The 19,775-nt window shown below is 32.6% G+C and overlaps 1 protein-coding gene across 1 annotated transcript; it reads left to right on the top strand.

Moving 5' to 3' along the window:
* Nucleotides 1–10,195: 10,195 nt before the first annotated feature.
* On the top strand, nucleotides 10,196–13,785 carry LOC114756900 (ankyrin repeat-containing protein ITN1). The gene is made up of 4 exons (XM_028945865.1): nucleotides 10,196–10,624; nucleotides 10,861–11,597; nucleotides 11,904–12,481; nucleotides 12,942–13,785. Exons 2-4 carry the CDS (start codon nucleotides 10,883–10,885, stop codon nucleotides 13,605–13,607), a joined length of 1,959 nt encoding a protein of 652 aa, XP_028801698.1. The 5' UTR covers nucleotides 10,196–10,624; nucleotides 10,861–10,882; the 3' UTR covers nucleotides 13,608–13,785.
* Nucleotides 13,786–19,775: the final 5,990 nt, after the last annotated feature.

The raw sequence follows: 19,775 nt of genomic DNA, 5'->3' as shown, positions 1-19,775 counted from the left end.
GTGAATCATGTATATTTAAGAATACAAGGTGGTAGGGCCATCATGTGTATATTAATTGGTCCTTTAGCCTAATGACTCATTACACTAGTAGACTAGAAGGGGAACCTATGGTTTGGTCTTGTGCTATGTGGATTTTGGCCGGTCCATATCATTTGATCAGTGAGCTTGTCTAATTACCAGTCACATGAATGAGGATTTAGCCCATGAGTTCAGTCTGAGAATATAAGGTGGGTGGATATAAGGGAGGTGAGAGGATTATCAATTGTACTTTGTTATATGCTCTGACAATATGAAATTTGTTTGAATGTTATGAATTTGTAATTGTCTCACTTGACACCTCACGAGCACTTACTTGTATGCTTGATAAGTAGGATTGTTGGTTATTGAGGCTTTTGTCTCACCCGTTAATTTAACACTTTTCCAGGTGATAATTCCCGTTTGGGTCAGTTAGGGAAGGCTTCATAAGTTTAAGCTACTACTGCAAAATTGTAGCACTTCCATGTGCTTCCACCCTTTTGATTGTGTGGGATAGATATATATTGCCATAATAGGGTACTTTCCACATACTCTGATCTGTTTTGAGAATGGTTATTTTGACAATGCACTTTTGATTAACTATTACTGGACTGCATGTTGGTAGAATGCTGGAGGCCTCTAGGTATTTGCATGTGACTCTTTTATATGAGTTGTGGATCCACAATGATCTTTGACACTACATGACTTTTGATTTTAGAAAGTTATGAAAGGTATTATTTAGTAATATCATGTTAAGGGCTTATGGTTAAAAACGATATTTTGGGTTCAGAATGCCCAAAGCCTATTCATTGTGAATCTCGATTTGTATGCAGTTAATTTAGAAAAGCTCTTTTAACCATAATAGACATATTTATGGATTGGTTTAACTCTTTTCTATCATGGTTAATTGCATGTGATTTAGGATGCTTCTATAACCAAGATAGTATTTTTAAATATTTTACAAAGTTTCTTTTCTATCATGGTTAACTTTTCAATGTTGATTAATTTAAAAGTTTAAAAGTTTCGTTATTACATTCACCCTCCTGCATTTTCTTTTCTCTTAACTCTCAACTTTGTCAGGTCATTTTTCTTTTTATCGTGCATCTTTAATTCTTTAGGACAATTGTTTATCTTTATGGCCTTTTCTGCCATCATATCTATGCCAATCTGTCATGCTTTAGGAATTCTCTTAACCTTAGTTAGACTAATACTAGTGACCCGTTACTTACGTAGATAGGAGTTTCTCTCATATTGGGCTTTGCTTGAACTAATGCTCCATTTAAACTTTTTTCAGAACCTTTATCAGAACCTTTATTCTATTTAAACATTTGCCAAAACTTAGCTTTGATACCAAAATAAAACTTCCTTCCTTAAACCCCTTTTGGAATGCATTAGGAGGTGTTACAGTCCAAGCAATTCATGAAACAAATCCATAGATTAAAAATTTAAAATTTGTCACTCCGGTTATTATCCATTGGTAAATTCCAAATTTTCGGTTCAATTTTGAAAATTCATAACTAATTACAAAAAAATCGTATTGAGGTGGTTTAAAATTCTATTTGAAGCTATTTTGATTCTCTATAGAGAAAAAAAAATATAAATATGGACTTGTAGCTACTTTATACAATTAATTCATAGAATTTTACTATTTATTTAGTAAAAACTGTACTTTCTAGTTTCTCTGCCCTGATTTAGAGCAGCCATAACTCTTAGTACACACATACATTTTAAGTGATCTACTAGTTTTTTTAAATATCAGGATGTGTAGTTTAAGCATACCAAATTTCACGGATATATTCCATCATTTTCCTCACTTCTACTATGTCACCATTTCGTGGCTCATATAGGGATAATTTATCCCTCTAAGTTGCATTAATAATACATAATTAATTCTTTTCATGTATGTCCTCATTCCATCAATGCAATAACCATTCCTATACATCATCATAGTCAATTATACATGCCATTATTATTATTTGTCATCACATAACATCAATGGCACATCAACACACAAGCATAGATATCAAGTATATAAGAAAGGTAAGTTCACTACCTTGTAACATTAAGCTTCCTCTTGTTCTCTTTGGCTCCCTTTACTTCTAACTGCCAAGATTACTTGAACAATCTTTTCATTTCTCTTCTCAGAAAGGCCTTAAAATGCCATTTCCCATTTTCTAGAATTTTTTGTAATTTTCAAGCACAATGTTCACTTTTACCCTTTTTCGGCTGATAACCTTTCAAAATTATGATTTTGCCTCTGGTTCGGCGTCACCCCATAATACACCTCATTAAGGCCTCTAACATAACATTTGGTCTACATTTATCTCCATTGCTAATTCCTGGGCCTTGAGACTTCACTAGAATTTCTAATTTTATTTACATTGTAGTCCCTAGAATTTTCTCAATTTGTTGTTTAGTCCTTACAAACCCTTTAACTTTCTTTTTACATTTTCATAACTTCAGCTTATAGGGACTTCATAGCTTGCCTATTTTAGGCTATTCCTAGCATTCCTATGCCCAAAATCTAGGGTGTTACAACTAACACACTCCCTACTAAGATAACATGCATTTATTTAAAGTTCAATTAATAGTTATGTTAATTATACATTTATACCTAACGTCATTAATTTCTCTATTTTTTGCATATAGTACTCTGCGGATACATATTGCATGCAATATTCATCCAGTCAGATAGAGAAAATTATCAAAGAGTTGACAATGGTATTGTATCATCAGTAGGCACATAATAGATAGACAAGAAGACAATATTGATGTTGATATTTGTCATTCTTTTTTATTATATTTGTTACAGTTCAATGTCTTGTGCTTTTGTGTTTGGTACTTGGACAATTTTCTTATGGTTTCTGTAAATGGCCAATTTTGATTTTGGTTTAGTACTTGGCCAATTTTGTTTTGCTTTCTCTTGTTGAATTTTTCATTTGTTATAAAGTAAATTGTATGACTTTTGGTTTCTTAAAATATAATATTAATTTCTGTTTTTAATTTGTTGGCTGGATTGATATATATATATATATATATTCTTTATTCTGTTACTGCCTTTTGTTTTCAGAATGCAGGGGGTTGCTTCTCAATTTTTTTAAAAAGTCCAAAATACTTGACAGTTATTCGATATAGCCATAAAGTGTTTTGGACATATTTGATGGTTATATCAAATGACCATTGAATATAAATAATACTTGAAGTGGATTAGAGTCTTATATTTAGAACTAAAATAAAAATAAAATAAGTTCTTATAGTAAGAACTAGGGGTAGTATTAAATGTCTTTAGCAAAATAGGCTAAAATGAAGAGGGAAAACTAAAATGGGAATAAAAATAAAAACAAATATGCTTATTTTCCGTTTCTCCCTCTATCATCGAGATAACTTTTAATCAACTAGGGGCTATGACGTTGCAAAACCAACATCTTTTACATTCGGAAGTATGTTCTTAAGAGAATAACAGTGAGATTTTAATAAAAGAAAATAATTATCAATGAGTCATAATAACAAGTGAGTAGTTATTATTTCCTACTCTAAAACTTGTCATTTCATATTACTTTGTTGTCACTGAAATTTTTTAGTGATTATATTTTTTATTTGAGATTTCATAACAATTATTCCCATGTGGTTCTTTAGGTGGATCTTTAAATCACTTGGTTTTTTGGCGTCCACTTGAACTTGGTGGTTTGGTAGTATTTTGGGATTGCTCGTTGATGCTTTTGTGCCTTGGAGTATCTTAGGCTGGATTGCTTCTTGGATGCTTGCTTCTAAATGCTTGCCTCCTGAGCTTTTTACTCTGCCTTTTTACATGATTGATCATTTGTGGTTAGCTCGAAATCTAGCTCGTTTTGCAGGGGAAAAAAAAAAATTCTCTATCTTGCCCCCTTCTTTAAAAAAAATTATTAATTTTATTATTCATTTATTTGGGTTAAATTATATACAGCACTCTAAAATATTTTTTAGTAACACTAATTATCCTAAATTAATTACTCCTCCAGTTCTTAATATATGAACTAATTGTTGAGTTGATTTTGGCTCTAAATATAAAACATATTTATCATATCTATCAATTTTTTTCTAAATTACCCATACGTATCTCCCTCAACCATAATCAAGTAAAAGAAGAAGAGATGATATTAAGGAAGATGATTATGGTGTTTTAAGAAAAATATGTCATATTTCTTATAATTAACTAATTTACCTAATTTTTTAATTTAATCAAATTAGTTAAAAGGGTCGTATATTAAGAATCGGAGGAGTAATTTTTAGTGTAATCAGAGTATGTTTTTCAGTTAGTTAGGCCACTAGAAAAATACTTTAACATGCTGAATGTCCTAAAAATTAATTTATAATATTGGGTGCTATTGAGAAAATACTTTAAATACTGAATTCACTAAAAATTAATTAATTTAGAATATTGAATGTTACTAAAAACAATATTTCAGAATATTGGATACACTAATAAACATTAATTAATTTAGGGTGGTAGATGCTATTAGAAAAATACTTCAGAATGCTCGATTCACTAGAAAATAATTAATTTTGGATATTAGTTGTTACTAAAAAAAATACTTCAGCATATTGAATGTCCTAAAAATTAATTAATTTAAGATCTTTAGTGCTACCAAAAAAATACTTCTGGATGCTTGATTCATTGAAAAAATTAATTTAGGATATTGGGTGTTATTACAAAAAATACTTTACAATACTGAATGTACTAAAAATTAATTAATTTAGGATACTGGGTAGCTGCTACTAAAAGAATATTTTATGATGATGAATTCACTAAAAAATAATAAATTTAGAATATTGTGTATTATTGAAAAAATATTTTGAGATATTGAATGGATTAAAAATTAATTAATTTAGGAAACTGAGTGCTACTTAAAAAAATTTTAGAATGTTAGATACAAGTTAACCAAAATAAATAAAAAAATAAAATTAATAGAAATTTAAAATATTTTTGTAATTTTGTGAATAGATTTGTTTTTGTAATTTTGACGTAGATGGGCCCCACTTAATAACTCTATTGTAAATCTGTTTTTCATTGCATAACACAAGATGAATTTCTAGTTTATTATGAGAATAGAAATAACAAGTTTTCATCTTGATATGTAATGAAGTTGTATACTACCTCCAATTCTTAATATAAAAATTAGTTAACTAATTTAAAAAGATGAAGAGAATTAATTATGTTAGTTATTTGTAATAAATAGGTATTGTCTTTTCTAAAATATCTTTGTCAATCAAATGTATTAGTTAGAACTATTATTATTATAAGAACTACCTTAACAAAAATTAATAGATATGGAGAATAAAGTAGATTGGGATCTTATATTTATGATCAAAATAAACGTCAAACCAACTTTTATATTAAAGACCGGAGGTAATATTAAATGTCTTTAACAAAATAGGCTAAAATGAGGAGAGAAAACTAAAATGGGAATGAAAAATAAAAACAAATATGCTTATTTTCCGATTCTCCCTTTATTATTTAGTGGCTATCAAGTTTTGAAACCAAGATCTTTCACATTCAAAAGTATGGTCTTAAAGAGAATAATAATGAGATTCTAAGAAAAGAAAATAATTACTAATAAATCTCAATAACAAGTGAGTAGTTATCATTTCCTACTTTGAAACTTAGCATTGTAGACTACTATGATATCACTGAGACTTTTTAGTTTATGTTTTTTTATTTGAAATTTCATAACAATTTTCTCTATTTTTGTGGTTTTTTTATATGAGTCTTTAGATCACTGGTTTTTTTGGTGTCCACTCGAATTTGGTGGTTTGGTAGTATTTTGGGATTACGCATTGAAGCTTTTGTGCATTGGAATATCTTGGGCTGGATTACTTCTTGAATGCTTGCTTCTGAATGCTTGTCTCGAGCTTTTTACTTTGCCTTTTTGCACTATTGATTCTTTGTGGTTGGCATAAAATCAAGCTTGTTTTGCAGGGAAAAAATTCTGTGTCTTACCCCTTTCTTCTTATTTTTATTTTTTATTTATTTGAGTTAAATTATATGCAGCACTCTAAAGTATTTTTTAGTAACACCAATTATTTTAAATTAATTAATTTTTAGTGTAATCAGAGTATGTTTTTTGGTCAGTTAGGCTACTAGAAAAATACTTTAGCATGCTGAATACTCTAAAAATTAATTTATGATACTGGATGATATTGAGAAAATATTTTAGATACTAAATTCACTAAAAATTAATTAATTTAGAATATTGAATGTTACTAAAAAAATACTTCCAAATACTGAATGTATTAATAAAAATTAATTAATTTGGGATAGTGGATGCTACTAAAAAAATACTTCAGAGTGCTAGATTTACTAAAAAATGATGAATTTTGGATACTTGGTATTATTGAAAAAATACTTGAGGATATTAAATATACTAAAAATTAATTAATTTAGGATATTAGGTATTACTGAAAAAAGATTAACTAGGAAAAATTAATTTAGAATACTAGGTGTTATTACAAAAATATTTTAGAATACCGATTGCACTAAAAATTAATTAATTTAGGATACTCGGTGGTTGCTACTGAAAAAATACTTAAGGATAATAGATTCACTAAGAAATAATTAATTTAGGATACTGGTATTATTGGAAAAAGCTTTAAGATATTGAATGAGTTAAAAATTAATTAATTTAAGACATTGAATACTACTAAAAAATATTTTATAGTGCTAGATATAAGTTAATCTCAAGTAAATAAAAAAATAAAATTAATAGAAATTAAAAAGAAAAAAAAAAGAATGAGGGTATTGAGCATGCCGTGCTTGGAGATTGGTTGAGCATGGCATGCAAACCCTGGGAATGGGGTTGTAAATTGTGTTTGGTACGGCTAATATTTGATTAATTTGAAGGGAACGGGTTCATTATTTTCATTTTATAATCAGCTATTAATTGTGAAAACAATATGGGAAAAACACAGAAATATGCCACTTGAACTTCATAATCCCCAAATGATTTGCTGAATTTGAGAAATTGGGATTATCATGTTAAAGGAAAAGACCAAACTGCCCTTCATTTATTTATTGTTTTTAAAATACCAAAGCCCCCACTGGTCGGCCGGTCGTTGGAGCTCTAGCGGCGGCAGTAACTGAAGCTCCGGCGACCAGCCGACACTTGGTCACCGGAGCTCCGGCGATCGGAAATAATTTTTTTGAAAATTTTTGCAACTTCAGTATAACGGTTAATAACATTTGTAACGCTATTAATAACTTCAGTATAACAATTAACAACAGGTTTTCTAGGAAATTCAATAAGTTTCGGCGCCCGGAAACAATTATTTTAAAAAATTTTACAACTTCAGTATAACGGTTAACAACTTTTATAACACTATTAGCAACTTCAATATAGTAGTTAACAACAGGTTTTCTGGGAAATTCAACAAGCTCCGATGGCCGGAAACAATTTTTTTAAAATTTTTTACAACTTTAGTATAACGGTTAACAATTTTGTGACGCTATTAACAACTTCATTATAGCAGTTAACAACAGGTTTTCTGGGAAATTCAACAAGTTTCAGTGGCAGGAAATAATTTTTTTGAAAATTTTTACAATTTCAGTATAACGGTTAATAACTTTTGTGACATTATTAACAACTTTAGTATAGCAATTAACAACAGGTTTTTCAGAAAATTCAACAGCTCCGGCAGCTAGAAACAATTTTTTTGAAAATTTTTACAATGTCGGTATAACGGTTAACAACTTTTGTAAAGTTATTAACAACAGGTTTTTCGAGAAATTCAAAAAGTAGTATTTTTACAACTTCAATGATGCCGTTAACAAGTTCTGTAACTCTATTAACAACTTCGATATAACATTTAACAACATGTTTTCTTAAAACTTAAAAAAAAAAAAGCATTTGTACAACTTTACGATTACCTTTTTTTTTTGAAAATTTTTACAACTTCAGTATAACGGTTAATAACTTTTGTAACACTATTAATAATCTCAGTATAGCAGTTAACAACAATTCAAAAAGTAGCATTTTTACTGAAAACCTGTTGTTAACTGCTATACTGAGGTTATTAATAGCGTTACAAAAATTGTTAACTGTTATACGGAAGTTGTAAAATTTTTCAAAAAAATTGTTTTCGGCTGCTAGAGCTCTGACGACCAATTGTTGAATTTTTTGAAAAATCTATTGTTAACTACTATACTGAAGTTGTTAATAGCATCACAAAAGTTGTTAACCGTTATATTGAAGTTGTAAAAATTTTCAAAAAAATTGTTTCCGACCGCCAAAGCTTGTTGAATTTATCAGAAAATCTGTTGTTAACTGCTATACTAAAGTTGTTAACCATTATATTGAAGTTGTAAAAATTTTTAAAAAAATTGTTTCCGGTCACTGGAGTTTATTGCATTTTCCAGAAAACCTGTTGTTAATTGCTATACTTGTTAATGGCATTACAAATGTTGTTAACCGTTAGACTGAAATTGTAAAAATTTTCAAAAAAATTATTTCCGACAGCCGGAACTCCGGTGACCAATTGTCAGCCTGTTGCCGGAGCTCCGGTGACCGGCCGGTTAATGGGAGCTTTGGTATTTTAGAAACAATAAATAAATAAAAGGCAGTTTGGTCTTTTCTTTTAACATGATAATCCTAATTTGGTCTCTTGAGATCAAATTGAGATTTCTCAAATTCAGCAGACCATTTAGAGATTATGAAATTTAAGTGTCATTTTTCTGTCTTTTTTCCAAACAATATGATACCCTGACCCTAATTCCATTCGTTGAGATTCTAGCAATCACTCTCGCCGTCCGCTTCTCTCTCCTTGCAAACCTTGCCTTTTGTTCTTTCCTTCGTTTTTTAATTTTTTTGGGTCAGTGCCTTTTGTTCTTTCCTTGCAGCCCATATTTGTCATTCTCTCTTTCTGTAAATCTCAATAGTGAAGACGGATTCTCTCAATTTCAAGTTTGAATTCTTCGTATTTCAGTCCCAAAAAAAGAAGTTTGAATTCTTCATGACCGCAATTTGCTCGGGGTGTTCTTGTTCTTTCTGTGTGCTCTATATTTCTTTCTGCGTTCTCTGGTTGTTACTAGAATACTAGTCTTATTTCTTCTTCTTTCTGACATTGATGCAGCGAAGTATCTGGGCGATAGAGACGTAAAAGGTGGCTGGGCGAGGGAGACAATGACGACACTGGAGGAGGGAGAAATTAGAGAGGGCCAGGAAGACGACATTGAGGAGATGGGTTAAGGAGAAGGACTCCATGATATAGATCTGGTGAACTTGAATGGGAGAAGGTAAGGGCTGGGGATGGAGTAGAAAGCAATGACTAGAGACTGAGGAGATGACCATAAAGGCCGATGAGGAAGACGCTCAACAGGGAGAGGACATTTTGGTTTTAAAAAAAAAAAAAAAATCCCAGGATGACAATTACAATACCAGGGGGAGGGATTTTATTTCCTAATACGGATGAGATTGGGTTGGATCACTTGTTATTCCATACCAGACATAAAAACGTGGGATTAGTCAATCCCAAACCCAACCCCAACCCCTCAATACCAACTACCAAACAGGTTTTGTTTCACTCCTGCAAAAGTATTGGTTTCTTTTGTGTAGTACTAGAGAGCAGCATAGTGATGATAATTAACATTAGAACGAGATTGTTCTAGTGGCTTTTGTCTGCGAACATATTGAAAGGGTGATTACAGTAAACTAATTTGTGACTCTGTTTTTACAGCTGCATATCTCCCAGGAAGAACTGATGTTCCGTGCTTGCATCACTGGCAAAGATGTTCTGAATCCTGAACTTATAAAGGGATTATGGAGAAAGGGTTCGAGGTGAAAACTTATATCCTGCAAAGTTATTTCTCGGAGAAAATTTGGCTTCCCCGAGAAAATCCCTTCAATGCTAATTAAAAACAACTCTCGAAGCTGTATGTCTTGGTGTTAATGGCTTACACAATTTGAATTCGACTGAAGCAGGGTGGTCTCATGTCGTTCATGTATATAGATCAATTACCTCTGCCAGTTCTCTTCAAAGTGCTTTGAGTCAATGCACTAAAATAAAATTTAAATCCCATCATACTGTATTATTTGGCCCCTTTTTTAACTGTATTATATCTGGCCTTAACTTCAAATGCATTGATCGTAGGCTTGTGCTTTTTCTCAAACATCCACCACACAAAAGCGCTCTCTCCTAGGCCGTACTATTCTTAGTCATACAGGTTAAGGGACCCTATAGTAGGTTCATGCCATGCGGACACGGGGCCAATATGCCCAAATTAAAAACGAAGGAAATCTTTTAGTTTTGTGGTCAGCATTGTACATTACCATATATGTCTTTTAGTGCTTAAAAGTCAGAATTTTGTTTTCGAAATAATTGCCTAGTTGTATACATGAGCTGGCACCGTGCTGGATTCAATGCAGGAGACTCTATTTGATTCCACTTGCTCATGGTCTATCTCTTTATATATCCTCTTCAATCATACACCTTCCTTCAACCACTCCATACGCTTTCACTCTTTCTTATTCATCTGCTTTCTCTCTCTCACACACTACCTCCACAAATTTGTCTGAAGAAGTAGCGTCCAAGAGTTACTGTTTGAACATTTTACAGGGCTTCCTCAACGGCTATTTTGGAGGTACATATATTACATCGACGCAAAATATTCTCTCATTGTGTTTCGGTTTCATGTCGCTTTCTGTCTTGCAATATGTTGATATTGCTTAGAAGATTGCATTATTTCTCTTTGTCCTTGTTCTTGCCCTTATTTTTGTTCTTGTTGAAACATTTGGACACTATTTTAAGTTAAAAAAACTGCGGTGCTGTGGCAGTCACAAATTCAAAGTTTTTGTTTCCGATGGATTTCCTAAACAGTTTAGGTTGAGAAAGGAATTGGATGGAGATAACAACCGATAGTGCTACCTCCAGCAAGACAGAAGCCACCAAAATCACATCAGTTGAACCTTTTTCTGATCTCAACAACTGTACCATTATCACAATTGCAGGCATGGAACCTGAGTTTTACAACGCTGCAGTGAAAGGTAACACTGATGCCTTTGAAGGGAAGGGTGAGCAAATTGAGTCAATACTAACCCCAAATAAAAATACAATCCTTCATATACACCTCACAAACTATACCGACAGTGTTTTAGAGACATCTGTGAAAGAGACATTTGTGGAAGAGGTTTTAGGTATGTGTCCTGCACTTCTTTTAAAGACTAATGTCAAGGGTGATACCGTACTTCATATAGCAGCAAGGTATGGACATCATAAAACAGTGAAGAAATTAATTGATTATGCTAAACTTCCTCATATCTATGAAGTTGGAGCCGAGAAAAGACTTATAAGAGCAGTAAATGATAAGAATGACACAGCCTTGCATGAAGCAGCTCGTTATGGTCACAATGAAGTGGTGGGTGTCTTATTAAAGGAAGAACTAGATCATTCATATTTTGGTAAAAATGTTGATGGTGAAACTCCACTTTATATTGCTGTTGAGAAACAATATTGGAATGTGGTAGATACAATATTGGATAACAGTATTTCACCACAATATAATGGCCCCAATGGCAGAACCGCTTTGCATGCTGCAGTCCTTCATGGTGACGCAGGTATTTTATTGTATGAGTTTGTAATTTATCATTTATAACAATTTATCTTTCATTTGGATATCTAATTTTCTAGGAATAAAACAACAACAATTAACTTCCATAGTTTCATGCTTAAAGTAACTTTTTTTTAAAAAAAATGAAATAACAAATTCATATAAGCTCTTTGAAATAACAATCATTTTGATAAAATTATGATAGTTACAATTTTAATTAACATTCTGAATTTCAAGAGTGATCATGTGGGAAAGTAGCAAATTATTTTTAGATAAAATGGATTGTTGTTTAATTTGATGTTACCTATGACAGGAGTAGTGCGGAAGTTGGTGACAAGAAACTTATCAGCAGCAAAACAAGCAGATGAGAATGGTTGGGTTCCACTTCACTTGGCAGCACTTTGTGTAGATTCAGATGTGATAGAGGAGTTGGTAAGCAAAGATAGCAGCACGGCATACATGAGAGATAACAAAGGAAGGACGGCTCTTCACTTTGCAGCACTTATAAATGCAGATACGATGAAAACAATATTAAAATATTGTCCCGATTGTTATGAATTGGTGGATGAACGGGGCTCAAATGCTCTTCACTACACTGCGATGGGAGAAAGTTGTTTCCTATTTACATTGCTGGAACATATCTTTGAAGTTGCACCACTAATAAGAAACTTGTGCAATGAGAAAGATGACGATGGGAACACACCACTTCACCTCCTTGCCCATCGAGCTCCAGAATGGAAGAAAGACTATGATTCTTATCATCCTCTTTTAGATCCACGGTTACCAACCATGTTTCAGTTCCCAAAAGTGGACAAACTGGCATTTAATAAATATGGTCAAACTGCTCTCGATATTGCTGTTGATGTTGTGCCTCCAGATTCAGCTTCTGAGGTAACAAAACACACAATATATAAATTCATTGACTACATTTATGTTGATATTCTGAGCATTTGCATGCACGCATCGACTTTTCCTCAATATCATGGTATGAACTATGTAACTTAAAATAAGAGTAGAGATTGATAGAATAAAAGAAAATTACTATGCTGTGCATTAGTTTTGTTCCATCTGAGTTCTTAGCTATCACACTCTAAATGAAGAGCCCTTTTATATAGCCTTAATACCCACACGTATAAGTTTAAAACATCGCTTTTCAAGCCTGGTAAGTTATGAGACCTTGATTTTATGTTGTTTTAGTCAAGACCGTAACATCTTTAAGAAGTCTTCCACTAGTTTGATTTGGTTTTTTGAATCTATGTAATTGTATTGATCATATAAGTATGGCTAAATGCAACTTATTTATTTAGCATTTATAGGCTGAATCCAATTTAATATGTGTTATGCGGTGCAGAATTCAATGTTAAGGAAATTGAAAACTATTGGAGCAAAGTTAGGAGGACGAGTTCTGGATAAGCATCTTAAAGAGAAGAAACAAGAGAAGAGAGCTGTTGGTGGAAAGGAGAAACAATACAAGACAAGTAGTCAAGATCTTTTAGCTAGAACAACAACAGCCTACGCTGTAGTGGCAACTTTAATTGCAACGGTGACATTTACTGCAGGATTTACATTGCCTGGAGGACTGATTCAAGAAGGGGAAAATAAGGGCTCTCCCATATTAAAGTATAATGCAGCTTTCATCGCATTTGTTGTTACAGATTCTCTCTCATTCATGCTCTCTATTTCTACTGTTTTTTTCCTATTTTTTATATCAACAATTCCAGAAGTTGAGGATGAGGTGGACGAGGAACTTCATGAATTCCTGCTGGGTACTTGTGGGTTTTTAACCATGGGGGCAATGGCATTTATGATCATAGCATTTGGGACAGGCATATATGTTGTCCTGGGTGTTTCTAAAGGTTTTGGTATTGTCACTCTCTTTATTGTGTTTTCCTTTTTCTTCGGCCTTTTTATAGTATATATGAGTCTCAAGAGAAGGACAAAAATTTTTTTGAGCAACGCTTTATTATTGGTCAAGAAAGAAGGATTGAGTTGTCCCAGATTCTCTGAGTCATTGTAGATGGAATTTTATTTGTTAGTCTGTCTTCAACGTATTTCATGTATGTGCTCTTCTCCCCCAAGTGTTACACATACACAGTGCAATACACATATATGTATATGTATGTAGACAATATGCAGACGAGAGTAGTAGTCGATGTGAGATGTATATTATGAACGTGGGCACCTCTTTGCCCATAGACAGAAGTGGTCAGAGATCGACGATTTGGAGGTTTGAGTCCTCTTGCAAAATAGGTTTTACATTTAGTTTTGGAGGAGTATATACATACTGCCATCACTTGCAACATCATATATATACAGTATAGAGGGAGCAAACGTGGCTTAAAAAATATTTACACAGCGTTTTTTCCCATAAATTTTCGCTTCTTTAGTTTAATTTATAGACTAGTTTTGAGGATATATTATAAATTAAAGACAATTTTCTACACACACACTGCCTAAAACATATTCAGGTTTGCCCATATATAGCATTTTCCAAAAATCTCAAGTGTTGATCAATTACAAACTCTCCAATCTCTAAATACTTGCACACCTATTAAAAGAATTGGAAACCGCGTGATAATAAGTATCATATGATGATACCCTGAAAAATAAGAGGCCTTGTCAAAGTAAAAATTACTCTTCTACATAAACTTGGATACTGCAAAGTACTCGCTCTAGTTATTATTATTTATTATATGATATTTTTAACATTTCCATCCTTCTTAATAAAACAAAGTTGTTATATGTTGAATTGCCCAAAAAAAAAAAAGGACTCTAGAGATTCCATTTCTATACTTAATAATAAAAGAATGTAAAAGTCAAACCATAAAACTTCCACCCACAATTTACAATATTACTATTAAAATTAGGAGGAAAAGAAAAATCATTGTATCCTTAACACTTAATAATTTGGTCAGTAAAAGAATATAAAAAGACAAGGACTAGTGAGAGAATACTTTGAAGTATAAAGTGGAGAATAGATGGGAGGGAAATTTTAATGGTTTGATTTGAAAAGTAAAAAAGTAGGGTTAAAAGTTTGTGATCAATTTTTTTTTTACTCTTTTTATGTTAAATCTTATCTTACTTGAGATTTTTGAACCCTCCTTTTCTAATTTTTCAAATCAAACCTATTAAATTTTTTTCTCCATTCTCCTTCACTCCATTTTCCTAGGTACAAATTAGTGATCCAACATTTGTATATGTGGGTGTCACGATAGTGGTTCGACCAATGCTAAAATACAATCTCAAGGCTTGTGGAAATCAAACTATACTGATACAAATATCACGCTAACATTATATTGACCATTACGTGCACGGATGACAGACATTATATTGACTATTACATCCAATAATGCAAGGAAATATAACTAGGCCCAAAAATAAAGGAGACTGAAAGTTTTAACATCCCAAATTTCTGATATTTTCTGGAGAGAATTGCTATGAAGTGTCAAATAGAGAATATAATTACTAAAAGCAGAGCAATCTGTGCTGAGAAGTTCTATGCCAAAAAATGACAATTTATCAATGAAACTTATTAATAATTATTATTTTTTCTTGAATCTCATTATAATTCTCCCTATTTTCTATTTCATTCCTTGTCTATGCGAGTTCTATTATTACTATTTTTGTTTCATAATATCCCACCTGTGTGGCTGTATTAATAATATCATTCATAGTAGTGTAGAAAAGTTTTTCTCTGTTTTTATAAAATAGACGAAAATATCCTTCACAAGTTTTATAACTTATTTTATTTTAACCTAAAGTCTACATTTAGTTCTTTAATTTTATACAAGATTTTAATTTGACCTCTTAACTTTAAGAAACATACTTTTACTTAACTTTAAAAAGCATACTTTTAGTCCTTTAACTTTAAAATTGTTAACAAAAAATCATGATGCTGAGATGTTAAATATTAATAAAATATTCTCAAATGCTGACAAATTAAATTTAATTTTTAAAATAATCATAATTGTTATAAAAAAATATCATTTAAACTAATAGTTTCAGGATTAAAAGATTAAAAATATGTTTTTTAAAGTTAAGGGATCAGATTAAAAACTCAAAGATCAAATGTATATTTTAGTTTTTATTTTATTTTCTTTAGTTTCATATTTATGCCTTCACCCCAGCTGGCGCGCTCTGCTCTCTCCCTCTGCTCATGCACACTTCCCTCAATCTCTCTCCCTCGACGCGTACACACTGTTGCCTCAACGTGGCTTTGATGGTATGGAGCGTTCAGTGAATGGGGGAATCGGAAGGGGGTGGCGATAACTTGGGAAAACAGAGGAGTACCAGATTGGCGACGACGATTCTGTTGAGTGTTGGGAGGAATGCTACTTGGAGTGCAACAACCGAAGATCATCTTTGGGTAACTCCACATTGAATTGGAGGGTCGATACGCGGGCATTACTCCCTGAAATTTTACGAATTTTAGCCACTATTATAATTTATTATGTCAATTAAGAGAATGTGCCGGCAAGAAACCAAAAAAAAAAAAAAAAAAAGAAAGAAAGAAAGAAAAGAAGAAAACTCACTTGTGAAAAATCCAATTAAATGAAAAATATAAATAAGCTGAAGTCTGAAATTTCATATATGCTTTTATAATTGTGATATATCCTACTAGATAATCATCATGATCACGGTCTGCAGTGGCAAGAAATGCACTAGCTAGTATGTCTTTATATCATGATATTGAGAAGCTTTGAGAATTACTCTATTTACTTTCACAAGAAAGCTGCATATTTCTAGTGATTTTCCTTTATGCTTGTCAATTATGCTTTTATTTTTGCCTCCCCCCCCCCCTATCCTTATCTATTACATGGTTTGCTCTATTTTCTTTTAGGATTTTTGCATTCTAGTGGAAGGCCTTGGGTGAATCTCACGTAGTTTTTCTGAACCCACCTGATCCTCTCTTGTGCGGCAGTGTCAAGCTCTTGTGACAGCTACGAGGACTGGTGGTGAGAGCAGTTGATGAAGTTTAAGCATGAGGAGATAGCTAAAAGACTTGTAGAACACAAGCATCAGCTTGTCCCGTCCCGATCTTATTTTTTGTCCCCTCCCGACCTAACATGACTAGGACCGGGATGGGCCAACTTGAACGGGCCTATTTGAATACCATTGTGTTTCTATAATAACAGACATGAAAAGTAGTATTTTCACTTTTGTTTCTGTGAAAAACAACATGAAAAGCAATGCTTTTTATGTCTACTTTTGAATAGGCAAAAAAAGTTGGACTTTTTTCGTTTGTTTGAAATAGAAGGAAAATATAAGGTACTTATTACATCTATTTTTTTTTTATGTTCCCCTAAAAAAAGTAAAAACATCCTTCAAAATAGAGGTAGAGTCTCTGCTATAGCGGTGAACGCTATGAGAAGCGGTGACATTCTTTTCAATTTGAATCGTTCGTTGTAGAAGAGGAAGAAGGCTTAGGTATTAAAACGTTGATTGGTTCCTAATTTGGACGCTGCATCCTCATTGATTCAATTCTTTTTAGTGTATAAATTTATTGACTGTTCTTCTAATAAACTTAATCCTGCAGGTGCTTATTGCATTGCTTGTAAGGCAAGGAAGAAGAATGATGGAGCCACAGTTGTCATTGAATGTATCCATCAAAACACACCTTTCTATCTCTTAAATCATTGAGGGACTATATAATCTTTGTTGATTGGAATATGCCAAAAATCTGAGCTCATTGGAACAACGTAAATGAGCATACAAACATAGCAATGTGATGGGTGGCGGCGATGGAGACGAAGAAGGCGCGGGATGGCAAGGCAATTAAATATGAAGGTGGGTGAATGAACCTGTTTTTAGCTTCAGAGCAATGGTGAATGATGGAAGAGGAATGAATTTTTTTAGTTTTAGAGAAAGAGCAAATGAAGGAGAGAGGAAGGGGCGAGAGGGAGGAAGAAACCGCGTCTCAATTTTTATGGAACCGGATCCTCTCAGAAGCCATTTCCTCAGCGGCCCTCAGAAACCTAGAATCCTGTCCGTTTAAATTATCTAAAAGCCCACATTACGCCAAGTCGTGCATATGGTGATGGCTCAGTGGGTCCCACGAAACATTGGCATTGTCTTCAACCTTGGGCTTGGCTTCTTTCTCCTCTGTCGACTCCCACCCTTAGTGAACAACCATCTCGATCTGGGTTCAGTTTTAAATCATTACCGACATAGACACTTACATATTCTTGATCTGGGTTCCACACTTTCCGCAAATATTTTAACGGGAAACAATAATAATATTGTGCTCTTCACTTTTTTCTAGTTTTCCCTTGCTATGTATGATGTTCCTACCTCCAGGTCCTTAATATAAAACTTCATTTGACTTGTATTTTGATCCTAAATATAAGATTTTAATCTATTTTGTCTCTCATATTTATATATATTTTCCCAATATAGTCCTTCTAATAATGATAGTTTTAACCAACACACTTGATTAGTAAGGATATTTTAGAGAAAAAAACAACACATATTTATTACAAATAACTAACTCAACTTATTTCATTAATCTCTTCAAATTAGTCAACTAGTTTTTATAATTAAGACTAGAGGTAGTATAGTTTTAGGGATACTGATACTATTATTATATGCTGCCACCTCAAATGTTGTAAGGAATCAAACTCCTGACATAAGAAGAGGAGGATGACGATAAGCAGTGAAAAATAGAGGTGGGAGACTAGGGGAACAACCATGAAAGGCCTGAAGATGCAGCAGATGGTTGTTTACTAAGGGTTTGTTTGGTTCGAGAGGAGGAGAGGCGAGGGGAGGGGAGGCGAGAGGAGCCCCTCCCCTCATTTGGTTAAAAATTTTAGAGGGGAGAAGAGGTAAAATGTCCCCTCCCCTCCCCTCCCCCTTCCCATTTTAGCTCCCTTCCAAATTGGGGGTTTTTGGAGGGAAGCCAAATTTTTGGACCATTATACCCTTATAATTTTTTTAATATTCCACTTCTACTCATAAAATATATTATTATAATATTTATTTCAAATAAAAAATATATTATCCTAAGTAACAATAAAAAAATATACATTATTATAATTAAAAATATATTATAAAAATTATTCAAAAATAAAAAATTATTTAAATAAAAAATTATAATATTATAAAATTAATTTTTTTATAAATATATTATTTATTAAATATATTTTAAAGTTGGAAAAAAAGATAGCTTAAAGAGAATAAAATTTCATTTTTCTTAGAGCATATAAAATTTGTTAATTTGGTTATTTAATATATTATTATATTAATTAGAATAAAAAATTACTGTACCAATTTTTTAATACACATATTAACATGATAAAACTGAATTTTTATTAAATTATATAATTTAAATTAAGATGTAAATTAATTTATATAATATATCAATAAAAAACAAACTAATATGTAAGGGTAGAATGGTAAATTGATTATTACTATCCCTATCCTCCCCTCCTTGAATCAAACAAGGAATCATTAAATATCCTCCCCTCCCTTCTTTTTTAATCAACCAAACAAGGTGAGGATAAAACCTCCCCTCCTCTTCCCAACCCCTCCCTCCCCTACCCTCCCATTAAACCAAACAGGCCCTAAGGGGTGGGAGTCGGAAGAAGAGAGAGAAGCCAAGCCCACGGTTGAAGACACGAGACCCACTGAGCTAACATCCATTTTCATGACTTGGTGTAATGTAGGCGTTTAGATCATTTAAACGAACGGGATTCTAAGCTTCTGAGGGGCGCTGAGAAAATAGCTTCTGAGAGGATCCGGTTCCCAATTTTTATCCTGCCTTAGTAGCTATGTTAGCATAAGTAAGTTTTTCCTTAGCGGTCAAGTTTCTGTTAACTTCATAGCATACTTGCTACAAAATTAAACTTCCAAATTTAGAGCCAAGAAAAACTTGGGGGTGTTAAATGTTCCTCAACGTACACTTCTGGGTTATTTTAGCACCTTATTCGATAATTAAAAAAATTACCGTTTTCTATTATTTTAAAATGAACTCATGCTTGTAACCAAAAAAAAAAAAAATGAACTCATGCCCTAGTCCTTCATGTTGTACTTCGCGGTAGAGGTAGTAATATGGGTCAATTTGCAGGTTGTGGGGTTGGCTCATGACCGGTTAGAGTTAGGCAGTGAGGATTGAAAAGGCCTTGTATAATGGCAGATTGGCTCCCACCATGGTAGGTTGATGGTTGAAAAGGCCTTGTGTAATTGTGAA

The sequence above is a fragment of the Neltuma alba genome, unplaced genomic scaffold (genome assembly GCF_004799145.2).
Source record: "Neltuma alba isolate B1F8T4 unplaced genomic scaffold, ASM479914v2 tig00010542_pilon, whole genome shotgun sequence".
Lineage (NCBI taxonomy): Eukaryota > Viridiplantae > Streptophyta > Magnoliopsida > Fabales > Fabaceae > Neltuma > Neltuma alba.
The sequence above is the reverse complement of the archived record's forward strand: the minus strand, read 5'-3'. Positions and strand labels throughout refer to the sequence as shown.